This window comes from Tursiops truncatus, chromosome 11, assembly GCF_011762595.2.
Source record: "Tursiops truncatus isolate mTurTru1 chromosome 11, mTurTru1.mat.Y, whole genome shotgun sequence".
NCBI lineage: Eukaryota > Metazoa > Chordata > Mammalia > Artiodactyla > Delphinidae > Tursiops > Tursiops truncatus.
The window spans coordinates 26,845,664-26,872,750 of record NC_047044.1 but is presented as its reverse complement, the minus strand read 5'-3'; the positions used below and the strand labels follow the sequence as shown (position 1 = coordinate 26,872,750).

At 39.1% G+C, this 27,087-nt stretch overlaps 1 protein-coding gene across 9 annotated transcripts in view; it reads left to right on the top strand.

Moving 5' to 3' along the window:
* MRPL42 (mitochondrial ribosomal protein L42) overlaps window positions 1-27,087 on the top strand; it is a 45,554-nt gene that overhangs the window by 794 nt on the left and 17,673 nt on the right. For 2 of the 9 annotated variants that reach the window (XR_002179934.3, XM_073788356.1), the window contains exons 1-4: window positions 17,066-17,236; window positions 18,522-18,553; window positions 21,423-21,486; window positions 22,683-22,767. Coding sequence is in view for 7 of the 9 variants with exons in the window: in XM_073788356.1 (XP_073644457.1) it covers window positions 17,187-17,236; window positions 18,522-18,553; window positions 21,423-21,486; window positions 22,683-22,767 (231 nt within the window). In the remaining 2 variants the exon portion in view is untranslated. The other 7 variants (XM_073788353.1, XM_073788355.1, XM_073788354.1 and 4 more) reach the window with 7 other exon arrangements.

Here is a 27,087-nt window from a genome sequence, read left to right as displayed (position 1 = left end):
AACGTGGACCCCTTAACTCCTTAGCCACGGTGTTTCCTAGCACAGTAGCACAGACAGTAGATGGTGAATAAAGATGTGCCAGATGCTATGTTAGTGGATGAGAATACAAAGAGGCTGACCCTAGGGAATTCCCTGGCGGTCAAGTGGTTAGGTCTCGGGGCTTTCAGTGCTGCGGCCGGGTCCAATCGCTGGTCGGGGCATTAAGATCCCGCAATCCGCGCCAGGTGGCCAAAACTCAAAACAAAAAAGAGGCTGACCCTGCCTTCCAGGAACTTAGAGTCCATCGGAGAAGAGAGACTAGTGAACAATAATTACAATCCGGTGTGTTAAGGGCCGTAATAGAGATTCCTCCAAGGTGCTACTTGAGCACAAGGGAGGCATTAATTGCTTGAGAAGTCAGAGAAGGCTTCTCAAATGAGAAGTGGCATCCTAAAGGATGAGTAAGAATCTAACTGACCTGGTTGGGGGAGCATGCCAGGCCTAGAAAAAAGACTGTGAAATGGCATTGAGCTATAAGAAAAAAAAAAAAAAAGTGCATTAAAGAAATGGAGAATATGAATGCAAGAAACCTAGTAAGAGTAATAAGAGAAAACATTATCATTAGCACGATGCTAAATAATTACATGGATTATCTCATTTAATGATAAAGTATATAAGGTAGGCTTTCTTATTACTATTGCTTTTTAGATGAGAAACCAAGACTCAGAGGCAATAATGAGAACTTCAAATAACCAGAAGTCTGAAATGAGTGGTTCTTCTGTATTTAGAAGAATTTGGGAAAGTAAATGACATTGGAGAAAGATACTTCCAGAATATTTTAGAGAGGGTCTGGAACCCGCCCTGATAGAAAGAAAGGCAGAGGGAATATGGGGTTAGAAGGGTACTAGTCCAGTTAGCTCTTGCATAACAATTCAGCTCAAATTTAGTGCTTAAAAGAACAATAATCATTTGTTTAGCTCTTGAATCTGCAATGTAGGCAGGGCTTGGCAGGAAAGACACATCTCTGCTCCATGCTGTGTCAGCCTGGGCAGCTTGACTGGGACCAGAACCACTTCTAGGATGGCTCACATAGCAGGCAAGTTGGTACAGACTGTTAGTTCCTCTCCGAGTGGGCGTCTCCCTGGAGCTACTTGGGCTTCCTCACTGCATGGTGGCTGGGTTCCAAGAACGAGTGTTCTAGCAGGCAAAAGTGGAAGCTGTCACCTTTTTCGACCCAATCTTGGAAGTCACGTAGCATCACTCCCACCATAATCTATTGGTTGACTCATCACAAAAGCCCACCCAGTTTGAAAAGTAGGGGACATGGACCCCCTCTCTTGAAAGAAGAGTCCAAGATTCTGGAAACTAGCTGGGTATGTGTGATACAAGATACAGTTGTGACCAACTTCGAAAAACACCAACTGCCACAGGTATATTTATCACAGTATGCTTACAAGCCACCATGCTTACAGTCACCTGCAATGCTGGTTAAAATAAGCATTCCTGGAGCCCTTCCCAGAGATTCTAATATTCTAGTTTATTGCTGAGGCCTGGGACTCTGCATGTAAACATCACAGGTAATTTTGATAGATCCTAAAATTTGAGAACAAAAGATTTTGAATAAACAACAAAAATTGTTGCCATGTGCCTTCTTTTGGCTATTCTCTATTGGAATAGATAGTGAGTATCCTGCAGATTAAGAGTGAGGGCCCCGAAGCCCTGCCTGGATTTGAAAACTTAGAATTTGCTTAACTTGTCTGACCTTCGTTTTTTTCACCTATAAAATGTACTTCATGTTCTTGTTGTGAAGTTTCAATATATATTAAGTACTTAGAGGGGGTATTATTTTTGTAATCTTGATAAGAACCAGGTATAGTTTTCTTTAGGAAACCAGATTTTTAAAATTTGACAGTATAACCTTGTTTGGCAGAGATTCATTTGATGGCATGAAATTCTCTTAGATAAATACATAATTTTTAATGTCCTTTCCCATTCTTTTTTTTTTTTAACATCTTTATTGGGGTATAATTGCTTTACAATGGTGTGTTAGTTTCTGCTTTATAACAAAGTGAATCAGTCATACATAAACATATGTTCCCATATGTCTTCCCTCTTGCGTCTCCCTCCCTCCCACCCTCCCTATCCCACCCCTCCAGGCTGTCACAAAGCACCGAGCCAATATCCCTGTGCCATGCGGCTGCTTCCCACTAGCTATCTACCTTACTACGTTTGTTAGTGTGTATATGTCCATGACTCTCTCTCGCCCTGTCACAGCTCACCCTTCCCCCTCCCCATAACCTCAAGTCCGTTCTCTAGAAGGTCTGCGTCTTTATTCCTGCCTTACCCCTAGGTTCTTCATGACTTTTTTTTTTCTTAAATTCCATATATATGTGTTAGCATACGGTATTTGTCTTTTTCTTTCTGACTTACTTCGCTCTGTATGACAGACTCTAGGTCTATCCACCTCATTACAAATAGCTCAATTTCGTTTCTTTTTATGGCTGAGTAATATTCCATTGTATATATGTGCCACATCTTCTTTATCCATTCATCCGATGATGGGCACTTAGGTTGTTTCCATCTCCGGGCTATTGTAAATAGAGCTGCAATGAACATTTTGGTACATGACTCTTTTTGAATTATGGTTTTCTCAGGGTATGTGCCCAGTAGTGGGATTGCTGGGTCATATGGTAGTTCTATTTGTAGTTTTTTAAGGAACCTCCATACTGTTCTCCATAGTGGCTGAACCAATTCACATTCCCACCGGCAGTGCAAGAGTGTTCCCTTTTCTCCACACCCTCTCCAGCATTTATTGTTTCTAGATTTTTTGATGATGGCCATTCTGACTGGTGTGAGATGATATCTCATTGTAGTTTTGATTTGCATTTCTCTAATGATTAATGATGTTGAGCATTCTTTCATGTGTTTGTTGGCAGTCTGTATATCTTCTTTGGAGAAATGTCTATTTAGGTCTTCTGCCCATTTTTGGATTGGGTTGTTTGTTTTTTTGTTATTGAGCTGCATGAGCTGCTTGTAAATTTTGGAGATTAATCCTTTGTCGGTTGCTTCATTTGCAAATATTTTCTCCCATTCTGAGGGTTGTCTTTTGGTCTTGTTTATGGTTTCCTTTGCTGTGCAAAAGCTTTGAAGTTTCATTAGGTCCCATTTGTTTATTTTTGTTTTTATTTCCATTACTCTAGGAGGTGGGTCAGAAAGGATCTTGCTGTGATTTATGTCATAGAGTGTTCTGCCTATGTTTTCCTCTTAATAGTTTGATAGTTTCTGGCCTTACATTTAGGTCTTTAATCCATTTTGAGCTTATTTTTGTGTATGGTGTTAGGGAGTGATCTAATCTCATACTTTTACATGTACCTGTCCAGTTTTCCCATGTCCTTTCCCATTCTTTTCCCCCTTGAGAACAACTCACACTATACGCATCTGGAAAATAAAATCCGAACTTCTGATTCATGTAAGTCCTGTAGAACAGGATATATTCTAGAAGGACATGTTGCCACATGGCTGAGATGCAGGGTTTATTCTCAGGTTAGAAAGCTGGTTAAGAATCCTACTTACTATACCCATAAAATATGGTTAAAATAAAGATATCCACAAAACTAATTCCTTCAAGGCAGAGATGTTAGACAGCTGAAGAATAGAGGTAAAACAGACTTTTTACTTTATACTCTTGTACCTTTTGGATGTTGAGCTATACGAATGTGTTACCTATTCAAAACATAAAATAATCCAATTCACTAATTTCAACAGTCTAATCTAAAAGGTGTTCAATGCTCTTTACATGCTGATCAAGAATGATATCATACAACTAAAGGGGAAAAAAAGAAAAAATAATTTAAAAAAAGAAAAAGAATTATATCATATACTCAAAATTCAAAAGATTCTCGTCCATGGTATGGAATAAATAAGAGTGACCAAATAGCTTCACTAAACTGAACAGTGCTAGGCAGAACTCTTAGCTAGTTAATCTTTTTTTTTTTTTTGCGGTACGCGGGCCTCTCACTGTTGTGGCCTCTCCCGTTGCGGAGCACAGGCTCTGGACGCGCAGGCTCAGTGGCCATGGCTCACGGGCCCAGCCGCTTCGCGGCATGTGGGATCTTCCCAGACCGGGGCACGAACCCGTGTCCCCTGCATCAGCAGGCAGACTCTCAACCACTGCGCCACCAGGGAAGTCCCCTGGCTAATCTTTTTTTGGCTCTTCATCAGGCCTCATTCTTGGCCATGATTTTTTTTCCAGGCTCTGCTTCCTTCAGGACTCAAACTCCAAGTGCCTTTGCATTATAATATAAGAAAGAGGGCCCAAGAACACTGTGTTGAAGAAATTAGAGGAATCCTGATCTATGCAAATCTTACTCCCCAGAATAATATTTAGTGCCTCCTGTTCCTTCCCCACCCCCTACCCACAAATATTTCAGTTTCACTACTTTGGCCCTATAATAGCAGATGTATAAGTACTGTTTACCCTGCAGGTAGTGTCTTAAGACATTTATACCTGAGCTCCTCAGAGCCATGGATCTCTTCCATCTTGGGCACCCCTGGATCCCTGGGGGCTAGCTCAAGGCCTACAACATGAGAGCTCTCAAAAAGTACTGGTCAAGGGAATGAATGCATGAGTGCAGGATGAAGATAAACACCTGTTGGAGAATGGTTGCCTTAAATTCATGATCCATAAGTGAAACACAGGATGTTTATGTTCATCCCTAAACTTTTCAACTTGACTTCCTGGAAGACAACAGAGCTTTTTTCACAAACTCTCTCATACTTTGCAGAGACAAAATAGAATAGTTTGGAAAATGATAGATCAGTCACCTTTAATAGAGGTCCTGTTTCCATTATGAGCAATAGTCTTCATGGAGATGTATTTGTTTGCAATACCCATATTGTTTCTTGCAGCATAGGAAAACTTTCGTGGGCTATCAAGCAGAAGTATCTGTGAGAAGAGGGTTCCTGAACACTGACTCGAAGTGGGTGGGGAGGATGAAAAGGCTGCACACTGATTTTTAAAAAGAAAAAAAAAACTGAAAAACACCTGCTGCCTCATATTCATGACTTCAACATAAATAGCTGAGTACTTACAAACGGTTAACCAACACAATGCCAGCCCATGAGAAGGATCTGAGCGGGGTCATCCAGGGTCATAGGAGCACTATCTCAAAGTGGAAGGACTCTGGAAAGAAGACACCCAAGAGAACTGGAGTAATAAGGCTGACCTGTGTTTAGCGCTTCATGCTGTACAAAGCATTTTTGAATGTTATCTCATCCACAGAGAGCTTTAAGTGCATGCACCACTGGAGGCATTCTGCAAAACCCATCACTGATTCTGCGATGTTTCTATAAAGGTAGAGGAAGGGGGGTATTCCTCTCTTTGTGCCAGTTCCCAGTGGAAACAGGATTCCAGAGGATGGTGACTCAAGGCTTGGCCAGAAGCCTGGATGGAACAGGAACTCTGAAAGCAAGGCTCTTTCCCATGCCTCTGTGTGTCACCCTTTCAGGTTCCCAAGAGAACTGTTTACATTCCATGTCCTTGGGCTCCAGTCGCTCTGTGACTCCACCTGTGAAGTGCTTACTCAGCCTATCCAGCCTAAACTGTTCCCCCACTTCTTCCCGCCTGTTGTCCCCGCCCAAGCTTCTTGTCAGTACACTCCCATCACGTTTCTTCCTCCCCACCATCACCAATCTCTCTCCAGTCCTACTGATTTCTCATATGCTTCTCACTTGTGTCTCTTGCTTTCTGCAGAAAACTGCCCACCTGCTTCCAATGTGATTAGAAATGTTTTGAAAACTTTGTTTTGCTTCTGAGTACAATGATTTGGGATCTGATATACTCTGAAGCAGAGGTTTTCAAACTTTGGAGTGCTAACCACCTCCTAGGCTGGTTAAACATACAGCTGCAGGAGCCCCACCCAAGATCTTCCGTATGCAAGTCGCAGGCCCTATGCATCTGTGATTTTAACAAGCTCCCCACCCCCCGCACCACTGAAGGGTTCAAAGCTTGAGAGTCACTGTCCCATATTATCTGATCTGATCAAGAAAACAAAACGGTTCCAAGAGCAACCTCGACTTATACATTTCTTTTATATTTTTTTGAATTTTATTTTATTTATTTTTTAAATTTTATTTTATTTTTTTGTGGTACGCGGGCCTCTCACTGTGTGGCCTCTCCCATTGCGGAGCACAGGCTCCGGACGCGCAGGCCCAGCGGCCATGGCTCACGGGCCCAGCTGCTCCACGGCATGTGGGATCCTCCCAGACTGGGGCACGAACCCATGTCCCCTGCATCAGCAGGCGGACTCTCAACCACTGCACCACCAGGGAAGCCCTATTTTATTTATTTTTTATACAGCAGGTTCTTATTAGTTATCTATTTTATACATATTTGTGGACTTATATTTCTTGTTCCTGTTTTTCTAATTCCTTTTGGCCCAATACCCATATCTTTCCTCCTGTCTGTTCTAATTCTCTTGATCCAAGTGTTAGATATTCCAGATAGTTGGAGTTTAAGTTGGCCCACGTGTTCAGTATTCCAGATTGCTGGGTTTTGAAGAGGCCAATAAATAACACCCAATTTCCACTCCTGAAATTATAACCAGTTGAAAGAGATGGAGACCAAAATGTTGCCTTCATTACCAATAAAGCTGATTGGAGAAAACAGTTCTAAGTGGGCAGTCATTTGGGCTTATTAATAGTCCTCCCACCAGCTCCCCAGTTGCAAGCACAGCCACCCAGTCACTTAGCACAGCCAGACAACTGCAGGCCCCTTAAGCCAAGACAGAGCAGATGCGCATGCATGAGAGCAGAAGACAGACTGCTTTAAAAAAAAAAAAAAAGGAAGGAAGGAAGAAGGAGAGAAAGAAATAGAAGGGAGAAAGGAAAAGAGAGGGAAAAGGGAGGGAGGGGAGAAAAAGAAAGGAGGGAAGGAGACAAGGCTGAGAGGACCCAGCTCATTATTTTAAATTCACCAATTAGAAAACTTACTCCTCTCACCTTCTAATCACAAAACCACCTGACATTTTCTTAAACTACTGCTTACTTTCTATCCCAGTTCCCCAAAGGCAACCTCAGCCCGCAATATGGACAATCTCATCGTTGCTTTGAATATCCCGTGATCCATCATACATATTCTCTCTCTAACATCATCATTTTCACATCTTGTTGCCTTGTCACTGATGTCATGTTGCCTTTTTATCCACCCATATTCTTATTTGCTGTGTGTCCAGCGGTAACATAATGCTTAGCACATATCCCCTCCTTCCTGCCTTCCTTCATTCTCTACCTATTATGTACTAGACCTTCCCTAGGAGATGTTTTTTTTAAATGAGCAAGATAGGATCTTTGATCTTGAACTTATGTTCTTATAGGGGAGACAGACATTTAAACAAATTAATATATTTGATGTGATAAGTTCTGTAATTGAGATACCACATAAGATACAGTGAAGAGTATACGTAAGACACAGGGAAGGTTTTATTCACTCAGTTATTCAATAAACAGTTAGTAAAAGCCTGCTAAGTGCTAGGCACAATATTAGTTTCTGCAGGGAAAATGATGAGCCAAACCAGACAAGGAATTACCCTGGGAGAGAATGGATGCAAATATATATTAATGACATTAATACAAGGTAAGTGTGAAATGTTATTTTAGTCAGGGTTCCTGGGTGCAGGCATAGAAGCTGATTCGGACTAACAGATACAGAATTTATTGGGAGGACATCAGGTGTTTCATATGGTCAGAGGGAAGGCTGCAGACCAGAGGATGCTGGCATTCTGGAGGTGGGCAAGGAAGGGAGCCCGGGGACTTGCCTGGTCAGTTTCCTGTTGGACGCTTCTCCCTTACCCTCCTCCAGGTATGTGTTCCTGAGTCTACAGCTTCTCAGATTCAGATTCCCATTTCTGACGAGGATGGGCTGGCGTGTATGGGAGTCTTGGGTCTAACTGCACCTTATACTGACCTTCAAATATTCCATCAGTTTTCAGCCCCTTCCTCACTCCCTCTTCCTGAATATATGGTGCTACCAATTACTTGAGCCTTGGTACAACCTGCATGCTTAACTTTCCTCTGCTCTGCTAAGTCAGGAGCCATTCCTGCATCTCTTGACTTTCCCATCTTGTTCTCATTGTTGTTTGAGTATAATTTTTGAGAGAGGAGGGCAAAAACATCTTTATGCTGACAAGAGTATTTTTGGTGTCTTTGAGGCAGTTTTCCTGCACAAGGAGATATTTCACAGATTAGTTTTTAATTAACATTCAATTTACTGTAGTGACAGTAAAGTCTAGTTTTTCCTTAAGCTTTCAAATTCAGTTTACAAATCTTATTATTCTGTTTATAAGACTAGCAACTAAAATAAAACTCTTTTAAGGGAATTTTTCATAAAAGTAAATTACCTACGTTTAAACATTTTAAATTGCACTTGTAAATTTAACATATTCAATTTTATTTTCCAGCCCTTCAATTTTGACAAACATTCCCAAGCACCTAAATAATTCTTATAAATGAAAAAAAATTCTAATACAGTGAGTCTTCTATTAAGTATTGTAATACTGCTTCCAAACAATATAATTCTTTCACACCCTTCAACACAGAATCATAAGCCTAAATCAGTCACCTAATGACAAGTTCAAATTGGAATCACAACTTACAGAAAACACAAGGGACTTAGGAACATGTTAAAGTTTGCTCCAGAATGTACTCAGCAAAGCCCAGATCGTCAGAATCTCTACAGGAAAAACACCTGGTTTCTTTAACAAATAAGTACAAGGAAAAAAGAGAAAGACAAATGGAGAAGGAACTTATAAGTTAAAGAGACTTAAAAATGTTATTAAGCAAACGAAAGGTGTGGATCTAATTTGGATCTGATTCAAACAAGCAAACTAAATAGAAAATATGACATTCATGAGCCATTTGGAAAGTTGCATGTTGACTGGATATTTAATGATGTTAAATAATCATCATCTTTTTTTTTAAGTTGTGTAATATTGTGGTTATGTTTGAAGAAAGGAGGCCTTATCTTTTAGCATTTCTTACTGGGATATTTATAGATGAAATAATAGGCTATTTGAAATTTGCTTCAAAATGATATAGGAGAAGGAACATGGTGGGAGTATAAATTCACTTATTTATTTATTTTTGGCTGTGTTGGGTCTTTGTTGCTGCACGCGGGCTTTCTCTACTTGTGGCAAGCAGAGTCTACTCTTGGTTGCGGCGCGCGTGCCTCTCACTGCGGTGGCTTCTCTTGTTGTGGAGCACAGGCTATAGGCGCACGGGCTTCAGTAGTTGTGGCACACGGGCTCAGTAGTTGTGGCTCGCGGGCTCTAGAGCATGGTCTTCCTAGTTGTGGCACACGGGCTTAGTTGCTCTACGGCATGTGGGATCTTCCCGGACCAGGGCTCGACCCCATGTCCCCTGCATTGGCAGGCGGATTCTTATCCACTGCACCACCAGGGAAGTCCCCAATGGTGGGAGTATAGATGAAACAAAATTGCCCATAAGCTGACAATTGTTGAAGCTGAATGAGGGGTACATGGTGGTTTATTATACTTTTCTTTCTAATTTGTATGTGTTTGAAATTTTCTGTAATAAAAAGTTTTTAAAAATTAGAATCAAAAAGCTATCTAACAGCAAAGTTAACAGTCCAAATTCTTTTATATATTCTAAATACTTAAATGTAAACGTAGAATACACATGTTTGTGTGTTATATTCTCAATGCTAACTGGAAAATAATATTACTAGGTGGGTTTGATTTACATCATCATTTCTACATTTAATTCAAAATCTTTATGGAGCTAAAAGTCACTTACACCCAAGGAAACAAGTAACCCCCAAGTAACCTGGGGTAACTTATGCAAGCAGTTTGGGGTGCCTTCCAGGTTGGTTGTGAGGGTGAGGTCTGGAAGTGCAGTCTTCTATATGACCTGAAAGGAGAAACAGAGCCCTCTTTTATGGTTGCTGTGCCAATAGGAATTCCAGTCCACACTCTCCAAATGGAGTGGTCTCACCACCCATGTCACCTAAATTCACGTTATACATTTTACCAAATCTTCAGTGTGATTTGAGTTTCTAACCTCCTACCCAAGCTGTTTCACTTATTTGATTTATCAACATATTCAATAAAGGTATTTACTGCTGGAAGCTATTCAGAATTCTTTTCACTTTCTATCAGTATGGGCTGTTTATATTTAAATAACATCCAATTGGATTACTAAACCAATCTCTGGCTTTACAGTCAGAATACCAAAGGCGTCCTAAGGACACTTATTCTGACATGGTGCCAGGAACCTCCCTTTTGTTCCTCCAAATCCACTCTTCATCTTGTCCACTCTGCTCTCTGCCCAGGAAGCAGACTCGAATAGACTACACTATATGGAGGGGGTTCCTTCACCTCTGGTTTCTGTTTGGTTTGGGCCAATGAGAAGCCCTTGCAGGAGATTAGAGAAGGAAAGGATAGGGAAGTCAGATTAATTATTACCCTGGGTTGCTCCTGGCAAGGTCACCTCAGGCTGGCTACGCCCTTCAACAGATGACTGCTCTCCTCAAGGTAGCCAACTACAGGATTCTCTCCTGGGATCCAGTTACTGCTCCCTCTCTTTGTCCCTTCTGGCCTGGAAGGAACAGCCAGTGGTACTAAGCCCAGGTTATACCACTACTGCTCCTGGAATGATACCAGTTTGAGTATGTCATTTGCTTTCCTCTGAGACTAAGTGATATGCCAACTTAAAGCTAGAAATAATTATTGTCCATTTTAGACTAAGTCCATTTATTCATTTTTAATTACATTCAGTAGATTATTCCTGACAGTCAAAATATATATTTTAATGCCAAAGAAATAAGTAACCTCTTTGGGTCAGATGTTCATAAAAATTTATTATACAAATATTTATTAAGCACCTACAAGATACAATTATTGCTAGTATTGATTGAGTGCTTACTACATGTCAGGTACTTTGCAAAGCATTTTACTTACCTTCTGTTATTTACCCAATAATTCTATAAAGTAGGGAATATAATTATTATTCCCCCTTTTATGAAGAGTAAACTGAGACTAAAAAATATTAAGAAAATAAATTTCCCCAAATATCATAGCTAGGAAGTCATGGAATCAAGATTCAAATTTAGGCAGAGATTCTCAGAATCTACTTGTTAACCTCTGCACTCTACTGCCTCCTTAACATTATGCTATACATGTGAGCTCTATAGTTGGAAAATAAGGTTCACCTACATGCAGGAAGCCCAAGATCTTATGGGTAGAGAAGACATAAATGTAAAAACCACTTGGAGCATTCATAAGAGAGCTTTTGAAGGAAAAGCCGTTTATAACTTGTGCTCCGTATTATGTTCAGTGTTATGGAGGACCTTACATTTTATTTTACTTTATTTTTTTAATTTTTTTAAGAAGAAATTTCCATCTTCAGGAAACAACTTTTTTTAAAATAAATTTATTTATTTATTCATTTATTTTTGGCTATGTTGTGTCTTTGTTGCTGCCCAGGGGCGACTCTTGGTTGCGGTGTGCAGGCTTCTCATTGCAGTGGAGCACAGGCTATAGGCACTCGGGCTTCAGTAGTTGTGGCATACGAGTTCAGTAGTTGTGGCTCACGGGCTCTAGAGCACAGGCTCAGTAGTTGTGGTGCATGGGCTTAGTTACTCCGCAGCGTGTGGGATCTTCCCAGACCAGGGCTTGAACCCGTGTCCCCTGCATTGGCAGGCAGATTCTTAACCACTGTGCAACCAGGGAAGTCCAAGGCCCTTACATTTTAATCAGTACTAATCCTTTAGATATATTTTTCTTGAATCATTTGTGATTTGAACTATTTTCATTCTGTCATTTCAGTGAGGATTAGGTTCCACTATTAGAAAAGAGGCTCAAAGTAACACTGAGTTAAACAAGATAAAAGTTTACTTCTCTCTTGTAAAAATCCCTAAGTAGGAAGTGCAGGGACTAGGAGCGCTGGTCCACAAAGTTATCAAAAACCCAGACTCCTTCCAGCTGACTACTCCATCATTCCTAAGTCTAGGCCCTCTAAATGCTAGTGTTCTAAGATAGTGACCATAACATCCACTCTCCTGGAGAAAGGATGGAGTAAGGGGCAAAGAGTGCCCACCAGCTATCTTTAAGGAAGAGAGCAAAGCTGCTGCAAGACACATTTGCTTACATTTCATTGGCCAGCACTTAGTCACATGACTACATCTATGCTTGCAAGGGAGGCTGGGAAATGTAGATTTTTTAATTCAGAGTAGACATACACTCAGTAGAAGATTAGGGGTTCTATTAACATGGAAGAAAGGGAGAAATAGCTATAGGGGAATAACAGTTTCTGCTGTAAATTTCTCACAGTTCCTGGTGAGATTATTTATCAATGTAATTAAAGGTGTGCAATTTATCTTCACAAGGCAAAACAAACACTTCTTAAGGACAATACTCAATGCATACTAGAAAAACGGGGTCTTGTTATTTTGGATAAGTTTCAAATATATGTGGTCTCCCAGAAAGCCCTTTATAAGCATTACCTGCCAAGTGTGAAATAGTTCTTAAAAATATAAAATAGATCTGCCTTTGTCACCAGCCTCATTGTTTTTGCTAGCACTCTGTATTCTAGTCACATTGACCTTATTTTTGTTTCTTGTAAGAATCATACTACTTCCTACCTTAGGGCCCTCACTCAGGCTGTTCTCTCTTGTACTCTTCATCTTTATAACTTCTACCCTTCCTTCAGATTTCTGCTTAAATTCATATCCTCAGGGGAGCCTTTCCTAACCCTAATAGACTAGTCAGACACCAACAGACTAGTTATATGCTCCACGGCATTTTTTTCCCTCTGAGCACTCAGGACAATGATAATAAAATAATTAATTACACAATTATACATTAACTATCTGTCATCCCCACTTGATGTATAATCTCTGAAGACATAAACTGTTGCTCTGGTGTTTGGTACATCTAATAAGTGCTCAATAAATAGTTATTGAATGAATGAACAAAGTAGAATAAAGTTAAAATTTAGGAGTCGCAGGAAAGCATCTAATAATGAAATAACTTTAGACTATAGTGTGAGGATCTTTAATAATCTAAAGTAAGTCCTGATGATCTCTAGGAGCCTTGCAGTTTGAAACTGACAATATTTAAGCTATTCAGAGGAAAGATGTTCATGATACACGGTTAAGTGGGAAAAAAGATATATTAAGAAAGAAAATCTATTGTGCATGCATGTTTATCTGTACATGTATATTAACAGTAATAAAAGAAAACCTAAATATAATGTGTTTGTGTGAAAGAGAGGGGAGCTGAAGGAGAACCAGGCTGGCTGGTTCACATCTCAGCTCCATCACTGGCCAAGGGCTTTAAAATAGTACACATCATGTGTCCAATAAATGTTAGCTATTATCATAATATAGATATACGAAGAGACAAAAGTGAAAGGTTTTACATCAAAATATTAGCAGTGATTATCTCTTGGGTTTTGTTTTTAAAATCTGTGTTAGCACTTTTATTTTGGCCACACTGCGCAGCTTGTTGGATCTTCGTCCCCCCCACCCCACGCCGCCAGGGACTGAACCCGGGGCCACAGCAGTGAAAGTACAGAGTCCTAATCACTGGCCCACCAGGGAATTCCCTGTGTTAGTGCTTTTTTTTTTTTTTTTTTTTTTTTTTTTTAGGAGTACGCGGTCCTCTCACTGTTGTGGCCTCTCCCTTTGCGGAGCACAGGCTCCAGACGGGCAGGCCCAGTAGCCATGGCTCACGGGCCCAGCCGCTCCGCAGCATGTGGGACCTTCCCGGACAAGGGCATGAACCCGTGTCCCCTGCATCGGCAGGCGTATTCTCAACCACTGCGCCACCAGGGAAGCCCTGCCCTACTGTATTAAAATAACATCTACACAAATGAATCTGTGTCCTAATTCCATGTTATTACCACCAAGGCCTATAAAGCCCAACATGACCTGCACCTTACCCCATCTCCTGCTGCTCTCTTCCACACCATACTCCAGCATATGATAAGCTGTTTCCACCCCCTTTTAGACTTTTAAATTGTTCCCTCAGCCTAGAGCTGTCTCTGCTCTCTTTCACATGCACATGGCTGGCTTCTTTCCTGGTCTCAGCTTTGTGAACCTTTCCTGGCTGCACTGAGTCTCCCTGTTGGTCAGTGGTCCCCACTCTACTCACAGCCATCAAGACATGTCCTGTGGAATCATCTTTGATCCGTCCCTCTTCTGCTTTGCACAGTGAATGTTTGACAAGTCCAGTTGATAGTTCATTCAAGTATGTTTCTTCTCTCTGTCTCTCCCTACAGCATAGTCCAGAAAGACTACGGGGTGGCTTTGAAGGATGGACAAGATTCGGAAAGGACAGAGATGGGTCCTCAATGTGAGCTTCCATAGGAGCAAAGATAAGCAGCAGAACCAGCCTGATATTCTGTGGGAAGTGAAGAGAGACATCACAGCAGTCCAAATTTATGCTGTGAATGTAAGTGAACTTACATTCACTTATTTTCGATATTAAGGACTACTTCAGGACTATGGCCCTTAAATTTTTGAGAGATTGATTAACCCCCTTGATTACATGTTAAAAGCTATGAATCCTTTTCAGAAAAATGTACATAAATCCGAAATTTTGCAGATCATGAAGGAAAGGAATTCCCAGGTGAAACTAGGCTTTATCAGTCAATCACCTACTATCTTGAATACATGCAGTGTTATTTAATTGTTTTATTCATTCAACAAATATTGGAGGCCTACGATGAGGCCAAGCACAGTTCTAGATATTAGATTTGTATACCGTATAGAACATACCTGTCCCTCTTGGCCTTCATGGATCTTGAATTCTGGCATAAGAGACAGACATTAAACAAGGAAACAAATGAAAATATAATGTCATATAATGGTAAATGTTATGAAAAAAATAAAGGAGGGCAATGGGACAAGGGCGGGTGAAGCTATTTTAATGATGTGGTCCTCTCTGAAATTATATTTGAGCAAGAGCTGCATAAACTAAGTCAGTGGTCATGAGAAGCAGTGAGAGAAGACCATTGCTGGCAATGAGAACAGAAAGGGCCCAGTCCCAGGGGGCTTTTCTTCCCTCTAAGGTACATGGCGAGGTCCAGGATCCTGCACGTCCTCCTCCCATAATGAATAACTGTTCTGGTTAGCACAGTTCTCAGAACATAGGTTGAAGCCTGTCCCATGCTTCCCCATTTCAAACGTCAAATCCAACCACACCCCGCTTCAGTACTTCTCTGAAATGCCTCTTCCCCTGGGAAACCTAACTCATGCAAGGAGGGATCTCAAGTTGCTCTAATTATTAGTATAAACTTTAAAAAATAGCGTTCGTTACTTTCTAAGGATATGTGTGGGGGCAGTGAATTTGTTTTCTTGGGTAGCGCCGGTAAAGCTGCAGGCAAACTGCTGGAACTAAACGCGGGCGCACGTTGGGTGGATCCCCGCCTTACCCACGGCAACCGGGGCTCTTTCCCGCGGAGACTACATTTCCCAGAGTGCCCCGCGAGCCAGGAAGGCGCGTGGAGAGGTGTCTCTTAGGACCCGGGTTGAGGTAAGATGGCGGGCTCGCGGTGAGTTGCAGTTAAGGTAACCAGTTCCCTCTCCTTCTCCCGTCTAGGAGTCCCTAAGAGCTGGGCAAGCCCAGAAAGTTTATAGGCAGCTGTCGAGGTCTCCTGCCTGTCGTTTGCGGCAAGATAAAGCCTCTGGCATTACCAGACTCGGTCCGTCCTGCAGAAGGGCCGGCGTGTGGCTGCGCGCTTACCGTGGGGTCTGGTTCTGGTAGCCTGTTCCTCAAGCCTCAGTCCCTCCCAGACTCTCCGCAGTCCTCTATTGCTCCAGCGTTGAATTCCGGGCCAGGGGGTTTACCCTCTGAATTCTCTCTCTGGGGTGAATAATGTGACCTCTGGGTTTCGGACAGAGGGGACCTAACGTCCCCTCAAGTGTTTTGTTTCTCATTTCGTGGTCAGAAGCTGTGGGCTTGCGTTACACCCATAGTACCTATTAAGCAGCAGTAAAGTGGCAGGTAAACCGTTTGAGCTTTCGGAGCCTCGCTTCTTAGTGTTTTAAATGGAGACGCCTACTTCACAGACTTGTGAAGGAGCATATAATGTATAGGAAAATGGGTCGTAAAGTGTAGGAGGCACACTGTAGGTACTCAGGGATGGCAGTGCTAATGTACCGACAGTGCAAGGAATCAGCCTGCGTAGTTCAACGACTAAGACTGATGAAATAAGCTTTTATCACTGTGCGGGGGTGGTGGGAGGGGAATAGTCATCGAGGCCAATTGAAAACAAGTGATGTATGTCATTTATTCACAACAGACCTGGAGCTTGGGGTTGTTTCCCCCCATTTTACCGTGGAATGCTTCGTTAATGACTTGCCCAAACTTTTCCCGTTTGTAAGGGATTGACTCTGAAGTTCTTGGAAGCAATTTAGTTAAATTTTGTACCTTAGTTTCTTCATGAATCAAAATAAAGATGCCTCTTATGATTAGGATGAGAGTAAAATGAATGGTAGTGGAAGCACCTTGGAAAGTTAAAAAGCTTATATAAAAGGGTGAAATTTTATTTGGGATTTTGGGTGTTTATATGTGTTTCTCCAAGTCAATATTTAATAAGCCAAGGCTAGGCCTTCTTGTTTAATATTTCATTTAATCAGAAACAGAATACCCCTTTAAGAGATGTAATAAAATCTTGTGTATGGTACCTGGGAGGTTGTACACCGACACATTTGCTTTATGAAAGGAGAATGCTCTGTGTAGCATGTGTGAGTGACTGTTTCTAAGAGTAATTACACATTGGCTGAGCACTCATTGAATGGAAAGAACTACACTAGGTGTTGAGAAGTTTGCATTTAAGATAAATAGTAATGGACATAGTTCTTGGGTTTCTGATCTTACTATACATTTTGATGATGTTGCTTTTTGTACTGTATTGCCTGGAAATGGAAAGTTGTTTAAAAGTTTTGTGTTAGGCAACTGTAGTTCTCGGCAGTGATCCTATTTTGTAGTGTTCAGTGTATTGTGTCACTTTAATTTATCATAGGTAGCACTGATTTTTCTTTCTCTCTTATGCAGGGGTGAAAATAGTATACCTAGAAGCAATTTTTTTTTTTTTTAGAAGCAGATTTTAAAAGCAGTTTCTCTTCAAATCATCTTTCATACCACCTGATAAGCATCTTGATTCACCATGGCGTTGGCAGCAGTAAAATGGGCTATATCAAGCAGAACTATCTTGAAACATTTATTTCCAATTCAAAGTAAGTGAGTTTTTTAATGTTTAAAAAGTGTTTGTTTCTTTTATATTTATTAATTTATTTTGGCTGTGCCAGATCTTCGTTTTGGCATGCATGCGGGATCAAGTTCCCTGACCAGGGATTGAACTCTGGCCTCCTGCGTTGGGAGCATGGAGTCTTATCCACTGGACCACCAGGGAAGTCCAATATTTAAAAAGTTTTAAACTTTTTCAAATATTATAGTAATACATGTTCATTGAAGAACATTTAATGTAGTTATTGTATATGCCTGCTATTGTATAGGAGTGTAACGTGGAAAGATCTCTGTATAGAAGGGGGAAAAAGTATGTCATAGAACAGTATATATCGTATGATCTCATTGTGCATTTAAAAGATGATCGACCATATATGTGTGTGTGTATATATGTATAAATGCAGAGTAAAAGATGTGAACCAAATAAGTTATCTCTGTAGACCACAAGTGGGATTTAACCGAGGGCAAGGGAGGGATTGATAAAGAGGAACTTTTTCTAGTTTGAATCACTTTTATTTATATTTTCACATACTGCTTTTTTTAGTAGTTCCTAAAATTAGCAAAGGGCAAATTCACAATTCCATCTTACAGGGTGATTATTGTTACTATTTTGGTGTGTTCTTTTGTGTTTTTTCTGTGTAATTTAAAAAAAAATGTAATTTCTGAAGAAACGTAGTCACATATTTTCTTCAAAGCCTATTAACACATGTTTGATAGTCAAAAATTGATCTATATAAATAGTCTATTAAAATCTTATTTCCTGACCAACCTTCTTTTCACTTTACTTTTCCTCTGTCTGTGAACTGCATTCTCCCATTTGTAAAGAAGACACGGTTAGAGGCTACAATAGGTTTGCTTTTTCATGTTTAGTGAGCCAACTTTTTTTACACATCTCTGCCTGACCTTAATTGCTTCCTTCATGTTTCCTATTGAATACCATTTGTAATTGAACATTTTTATTGAATTAAGAGGAAAAGAGTTGTTTGAAGACTAGGGTAAAAAGCTGTATAAATGAAAGTATAATTAAGTAAACAGAGGAGGAGATTGCCAAGAGACTGTAGGTATACACTAAAATCATAGTGAAAACAAAACTGTAGTCAGCTCTTGATTACCTAGGAGCATTTTGTTGTTGTTGTTGAGAATTGGGAGAGAGACCTCTGCTGCTTAGTTTCCCTTTTACCCTGATAGGAACTCAGCCTCAAGGCTGATGGGAACTCAGACGTAATCAGTTTTTACCTAGCTCATGTCCTGAAACAGCAATTTGTCCTCACTCAGGTTAATCTGCAAACCAGTTCATCTGCCCCTGGGTAAGTTAAAATTGTCTGTGTATACTTTACCAACTAGATTGTAAATTTGTACAGTGTCTATTTTAGTGTCCTCAGTGCCTCTCATACATGATAGGTGATAAATAAAAGTTTGTTGAATGGATCTCAGTGAATCGCAGTTGTCAAAATATCTGATTAGTGAAGAATGAATTTGGGCTACCCCAGAAAATTATTCCATTGTCACTCAGTCATCCTAGTAATTAATGACTACCTAACTTCTTGCATCCTTAAGCCTCTTGTTTTACACAATTTTTATTATTACTATTGAAGGTAAAGTATTATTACTGTTACTATTGATATTTTATATGAAAAGGAAGGACATTAAGATTAGAGGCAAAGCAAAACTGTGATTGGAAAGTTCAGTGAGCACAAATAAAAAGGCCTCCCTGTATTCCAGAAGGAACATTTAAAACCTTCCAAAATATACAGTCAATGTGGGAATTTTACAGCTTTTAAGCATATTAAGTCATTTGGTCTTTACAACTTTGAATTTTACAATAACTTACCTATCACGTGGCATTATTCTCTTTCTGAAGATGAAGGAACTTGGGTTCTCTTGCCCTCAGAAGCTCAACCAAAGTTGCATATCTGGTAAATTAGACCTATGATCAAAACCTATGTCTTCCCAATATATTTTCTGCTATACCTTCTTTGTTGTTGTAATTTAAAATATTCAACATTTGAAAATGAAGTGGGACTATCAGCTTTTATAGATCATGTCAAAATGCAATTAAATGTGTGTGTGTATAAATATATATATGTAAAACAAGAAAAGCCTGTGAGTTGTGGAGAGCTGACTCTCATTGAAATTCTTTTCGGCACATTGAGTTGATTTGGATTGATTGATGTTAACTTTGGCATCAGTTCTAATTATGCATTTAGAACCTCTGATACTTAACCATATCTAGAATTTTTCTCTTGATAAAATGTCAAATGCATTTTTCAAGTATTAATTATGCAGAAATTAACATTTTAGAGGCAGTTTGACAATCTCTTCTTTATTAGTAGGAACTATAGGGGACACAGTAATGAACAAGGTGGGATTCCTGGCCTTAAGGAACTTATTTAGACTTGTAGTTGAAACAGACACCTATGGAAACAATACCTGGAATATGATGTGGTAGAATGTGATGTATGTCATGAGGGTACAAACAAATGTCTAGGTTAGTGCAGAGTACAAATTTTGCAGTTTCCTGTTGAACTAAATACTGTTGTCTTGAGTTTTCCCTCCTGCCTAGTTAAGAATGGTAGATTCTGTCTGTCCTGCCTCTGCCACCCAACCCTGTTTCTTTCAGCAAACATGTACATCACTTAGCTGGTGTATTCAGAGAATACAAACTGCTTTTAATATTAATCCATACATAATTAAGAAGATCCCCAACAGTGTCAGACAAGAAAATAAAATATGTGTAAATGATTTTTACATTACCCTCTGATTTATCTTAATAAATGCTCTTCTGTACTAGCACAGATATTTGAAAATTAATAAATCTTTTGAAAGATGAGGTTATATTTCTAATTCTTTGTATTTTGTTATCTTTATATCAATAGAATTTTGGGGTTGACATTTTGCTGAGTAATCTTTTATGATACTAATGAATTTTGTTAAGGTACTTTTAATGCATTGGAGTAAGAATTTATATTTAGACCTCTAAGTATATGCAATCCTTTGGGAAAGGAGAGTTTACAAATCTTTGTTTAGACATCTTTGATACATATAAATAACTGATGCATTAAAAAAAAGGACACAATGATGGTATAGCAATGTCATATGGAGTGTTGGTTGTGGGACATGTAAAATAGACAACTCTTTCTGTGATGGGGATGTAGGGCAGGAAGGGGGAAAAGGATTTCATGGAAGGGTAGCATTTGACTCTTGAAAGATGAGTGGTATTTGAACAAAGTGGGGATGGCATTCCATACTCAGGAGCAAGTGGCTCAGTTGAGGGAAGTTGATCCTTGGTTTTAGCCAAGATATATTCAGAATTTTTTTTTAACCGTACTGAGCTACATTTACATTTTTTCTTTATATTTAAAAGAACATAATTGCTCTGAACATAGAGGGACTTTCACAAACTTTAAAAAAAGTAGTTATGGCTCTTGAATTTGCAGGTATTCTAAAAACGGAAAATATGCTTTGAAGTGTTGCATTTTGATTAAGAAAAGTTGATTTTGAACAGTTTATTTTGTATTTCATTACTTAAGCACTTGCCCTTTATGAGCTACGCACTCCAGTCACACTAAAGTTTTTATTTTATTATATTATTTATTTGGCTGAGCCGTGCAGCTTGCGGGATCTTAGTTCCCCAAGCAGGGATTGAACCCAGACCCCAGCAGTGAAAGTGCTGAGTCCTAACCACTGGACCACCAGGGAATTCCCAACACTAAAGTTTTTAGAATACTCAGAAACTTTATGTTCTTTCTTTCCTCTGGTCCTGGCACTTTTTATTCCCTCTGCAAGGAACACTGTACTCATCCCCTAACAACTCCAGCTTACTCCATCATCCTTCAGAACACCTTAAACATCATCTCCACTGGAAAAGCATTCTTGAACCTGTACACTCCTGTTTTGTAATCTGTCCGTGTGTCCCTTTCACTTCCAATGCTTACCCTTCCTAACAGGGTTTATCTTTATATTGGAATTGTTTACTTGTCTCTCTCTCACCAGACTTGTACCCTTTTTGAGGTCAGGGACTGGATGTTAACTTGTTGAATCCCTAGCTCCACGTACAGCCCTGTTTCATAGTGAATACAGTAAATAGTGGTTGAATGAGTAAAACTAGCTTTACATTGGTGTGAGGACATATGCTCAAATTAACTAAATCCATCTTACTGTTTGGGGTTTTTGCAGATGGAGCCTTATATTGTGTTTGTCATAAAACTACGTATTCTTCTCTTCCAGATGACTATAATTGGTATGTATTGAAATCCAATTGAAAAAAAAAAGTTCGTTAGCTCTATCTGAAATGATTTAATTTTATTTCTTGTTTTGGTATTTTCTGCTTTCTTTTCTGATTATTCTTTCTTTAATTTTGTTTTTAAAAATTATTTCAGTGATCTTATTTACCCAGTGTCTGGGCTTATAAATGGTTTAAATAAAAATCATTATCATTGTGTTTCACTGAATACTTCATTTGTTGTAAGACAGACTTGCTGATAGAAATGCTGTCTTTTCTTCCTGAAGTATTCTTTAGCTTTTTGGAAAAACTAAATACTTTTTATGGTTTTCTCTTAGGGTTCATATGTATTAGCTTAAGCAGTTATTTATCTTATCTTTTGTTAACATTGAATAATCCTAAATTACAAATATTTAATTCAACCACAATTTATTTGGTACTTATTCTAGTCAGTATGCTAAGAACTAGGAATAACATATGAATGAAATATTGTCCTTTATCTCTATAGCAGCGTCTTATGTGCAGAAACTACAACGTGTTTTCTTAAGTTACATTGTTTTCATTGTGAATTTTAGTAAAAATGTATTTTCTTCCCTCTTGATACCAGTTTTAATTGTAAATTTAGTAAGTATTAAGATAGTGATGAAATAAGACTAGGAAATAGGTAGCACTTTTGAACCTGAAAAGATTGAGTCTTATGTGACGTGTTTTGCATTATGCCAAATGCACTTGGAGAAATGCTGATCTAGAAAAAGTGCTCAGCTACAGTCTTTATGATTGGAAATTCAGGTGATCCTTTACCTGGAAGATTATGTATTTTGCTGATCTTTGGTTTTAATAATTTAAGTAATCTCCTTACAGCTTTTTGAAGGTAGCTTTTAGATAAGGAAAAGAAGTTCTATTAATAGTGATGAATGAACTTGAAGATCTCTTCCAAAGGTTAAGAAAACAAGTAACTTTAACAAAACAAATAATTTGAAGAATAATTTAGATAAAATAGTGGGTAATGCAGTAAAGGTTTGTTGTGGTAGTTAAGCTGATATATTTTGTGGGATGGTATGAGTTGTCCCCTGTAATATGGGTACCTGGTTTGCCAGTCCAGTGACATGATGGCATTTATTCTTCAGGGATTTGTGATTAACAAATTTTGGCTCTAATAATCATTTTGCCTTGAATACAGTATAACTCTGTTTCTAAAACATTCTTTTTTTTAGCAAAGTAGAGCTTGCTTTGACATCTGATGGCAGGACAATAGTATGCTATCACCCTTCTGTGGACATTCCGTATGAACACACAAAAGTATGTATAAGAAAATCTCTTGTAATTTTTAATTTGTTGTTGGACTATTCACCCTTCTTTACAGTATCCAAAGAGAAGGGAATTGTTTGATTTTCTTTATTTGGTTTAGATCTTTTGGCTTTTTTATTTTACTGTTTTGATTTTTCTCTTATTTCTTTTCATCATTTTTCTCTAAAGGTTTTTTTCAGTACACAAAGTGAAACATTTAAACACAATTACAACATTAGTTTTCTGGTCTAAAATTTGGTAGATTTCTGACTAGGGATCAAACACACCTAGTATAAATTTTAAAAACACATTGTCCCGGGCTTCCCTGGTGGCGCAGTGGTTGAGAGTCCGCCTACCGATGCAGGGGACACGGGTTCGTGCCCCGGTCCGGGAAGATCCCACATGCCCCGGAGCGGCTAGGCCCGTGAGCCATGGCCTCTGAGCCTGCGCGTCCGGAGCCTGTGCTCCGCAACGGGAGAGGCCGCAACAGTGAGAGGCCTGCGTGCCGCAAAAAAAAAAACACCACCACATTGTCCCATACTACTTACTATATATTGCAATCTAATAAATTATGAAAAGTTTGTATTTTAGTGTACTGTTACATAACTTTTATATTGTGTTGGTTTTGATAATCCTTTTCATGTTTGGTGAATTTCTTCTTTTTTCGGTTAGTTTTTTCTTTTGCTTTTTTTTAAAAAAATAAATTTATTTATTTTTGGCTGCATTGGGTCTTCGTTGCTGCGCACAGGCTTTTCTCTAGTTGTGGTGAAAGGGGGGCCACTCTTCATTGTGGTGCGCAGGCTTCTCATGGCGGTGGCTTCTCTTGTTGCGGAGCATGGGCTCTAGGCGTGTGGGCTTCAGTAGTTGTGGCTTGTGGGCTCAGTAGTTGTGGCTCACGGGCTCAGTAGTTGTGGCTCACGGGCTCGAGTGCAGGCTCAGTAGTTGTGGTGCATGGGCTTAGTTGCTCTGCGGCATGTGGGATCTTACCGGACCAGAGCTCGAACCCGCGTCTCCTGCATTGGCAGGTGGATTCTCAATCACAGCACCACCAGGGAAGCCCCTGGTTTTTTTTTTCTAATGGGCCAACATGGGCATATATTTTAACTGGCCTAGTTTAATTTTTTCCATATATCTTCAAAAGCCAGGCACTAGATAAAGGAGGTTTTGTTTTTATTTTTAATATAATTTAACTTGACCCAAGTCTTTTTATTATTTTATATATGAATAGCTTCCTCTTATTTCTTTAAGCCCTCTTCTGCTATATTTCGTAATGTTTGATTTGCTTTTTGAGGAGAAAATAATTCGTCACATGATGCATCTAGTGATACCTATTTTTAAAAATCATCATTAGGGCCAGAGTACCGGTTTGACAAAACAAATTAATGTTATTTTACTAGTTTGTATCCCCTTTTTAAAACCTCACCATTTTGTCTGCCTGCTTTGTATTCTAGCTAGATACTGTAGGCAGTATTCCAGTATTCCTTTTTTGTTTCATTTCTTTGGACAGTGTGTAGAAAATAGGAGTAAGTCACTGACTTTTGGCCTGTAAACCTCTAGCTCATACTATATTGTGCCTTCTTACATTGTTATTTTTTGTTATATTTCTGGTCGCGTGCTTTATCCTTGTTTTAGCAGTTTATACTAAGAAGCCCAGGACTGTGTGATCATTTCTCAGTGTCCAAACTCTCATCCCCATATGGCTCTTTGCATCCCTGAATCTGATGATTTTCCTATCTTTCCCAACTCTCAAAACTTTTCCACTGTACTTTTAGAACTTACTATCATCATTAAAATCTCTCATGACCTTAACTTCTTCCAGAATGTTGCCTTCACCTTCTGACTCTAACAGAAACTTGGCTGTACCCTGGTGTCATTGCTTCCCTAGCACTCTTAAGTAGTTGTGCTTTTCTCTCCTAAACCCTTTTACTACTGAGCATAGAGATGGAATAGGTGTCCCTGTGGCTCTTCACTGTCATATCCAGATCATCTTTCCTCCTCCGTAACAATTTCTAGCTTTGTAGTTTGTATCATTAAACCATACCATCTACTTATCTTTTTTCTTTTGCTGTTATCTGTCATCACGCATTTCACTTCTCCTCACCCTCACGTGCCCCCATCCCTCCACTCTTCTTTGAAGATTTTAGATGTACTCTCACACTCTCCAACACTGTGTCCTAATTCTTTGTTATTTCAGTGTCCATGTAGATGATCTGTCTACTACCCCAGCCTCTTAACTTTTTGATCTTTTTTCTGCATGGGAGTGGAGCCCCCCCCACTCCTGTGGTTGTACCCTAGAGATGTTTTAATCACAAATAACTCCTCTTCCTTCCTCCCAATCTAGATTTTTAAGAATTCCACTAGCTTACTACCAACTCCCCCTAGTTTCCCAGCTTCAGGAATTATTCATCCCCTCATTAAGATCTGCATCAGTTGATCGAACCACTTGTTCACAGTCCTTCATGTATCTTGTACATTCTCACTTCTTTCTTTACCCAGCATAGATTCCATGGTCATCATCATAATCACTCCCTTGCATACATATCCATGTCCCTGCCTCTTTTTTTGTTGAACTCCCTTTGTTGTATCAGTTGTCTCCTCTCCCATGTCCTCAGTATTCCTCTCTCTAGTCTAGGAGGTCACTCCTGTCAGTTCACACTAATCTCTCTACTGGTACCACACTGGCCTCCATGCTGTTCTTTAAGGTAAGTACTTAGGAAGCTCCTGCCTCAGGGCCTTTGTAGTTACTGCTTCCTCTGCCTGGAGTGCTTTTCCCCCAGAAATCCTCATAGTTTATTCCCTTTCCTTTAGATCTTTCCATATTTGTTACCTAGAGACCCTCCTTGCCACTACATTTAAAATAGTACCCCTGCCCCTGGAATCCCTATTGTCCTTCACTTTGCTTTGCTTTTCTTAATAGCATTTATCATTTCTGGCACACTGGATATTTTCTTGCTTTTCTGTCTGTCTCCCTCCATTAAAATGTAAGCTCCATGAGGACAGGGCCTTGTCTGTTTTGTTCCCTGCTAGCACCTGGAATAATACCTGTACTTGGTAGGTGCACAATAAATATTGTTGATTAAATAAATAAATTTGGCCCTCTCTCTTCATGCTTAAGGGTTTTCTGTTTTAAGGCTAAGAGATATTTACATGGAGAAGCATGGAAATTTTTTGCTTCTAAAGTAATAAATTATAGATTGGACTTTATTTACAATAAGAAACATTCTCGAAAACATGTTACTGTTAAAATATGTTCCTTTTGAATCCAGATTTACAAATTTCATGAAGATAGTGTATAACATTAAATAACTATATTTAAAGGTGACTTAAAATTTAGATTTGATTTTCTTCTTTTCTCAAGGAAGTAGCTGCAACTCTAGTGAGCCCTTTCATTCTCTAGGCCCTGGAAAGCATATTGCATACAGAGATCCTGGTCATAAGTAGAAATACCTACTGACACTGGCTTTAGGAAAGTTAAGATGATTTGTATCTTTGGTTTTCTGGTAATTTACATTTGAATCTAAAAGATGTTGATTATTTTCCATGGATCCAGGTAAAAAGATCCTTCTTTCTGTTTCAGCCAGGTATGTGTTTTATTAAAACTAAAAATATTTTTCTAGAATTTAGGATTTCTAGTTTAGGAAGATAAAGATTTTAAACCAGGGGCAAAAAATAATGATTTGGAAAAATAAAGTAAAAATGTAAGTACTCAAAATTCTTTTTAGTGGTTGATTTAGTGGAAATTTTCAAAAGTCAAATTTGAAAATTATTAAGAAAAACAAGGGAAATTCAGGATGACAGTTCTGAATTTTTTTTTTTAAAGTTGACATTCAGTTTTATTTTAGTTTTTACTTTTTACTGAAATATTCATGTACCCTTTCTTTGAAGTTTGATCAAGGAGATCAAATACAACCTAAAAATCAGTTCTGAGTCTGCAGAGGCTTTTGGTTTAGACTTCTAAGAAGCCATTAATTCCAATGTCTTTTATCTGTGTGCCTGGAAAAGAAATACAAAGCAGAGAGAATTTGTTATATATTAGAATTGAGCCTGTTGGGAATAGGAAGAGAGACAATGAACTTTTATTAACACTTGAAAATAACTGTTTGATAATAGTTAAAACATTTGACCTTTAGCAACAAGTGTAGTAACCTAAAAGAGAAAACTATAGGCTCTAATCTAGCATTTGCTAGTATACCTCAGGGTCTGATAGTAACTTGCAAAGACACGAATATTAATATTTCATTCTACATGTAAGAGATGATCATATAAAATGACTTAAAATGTCTAAGGAGCACTTTTTTTAAAATAAATTTATATCACTGTTTTCCTGTTTGA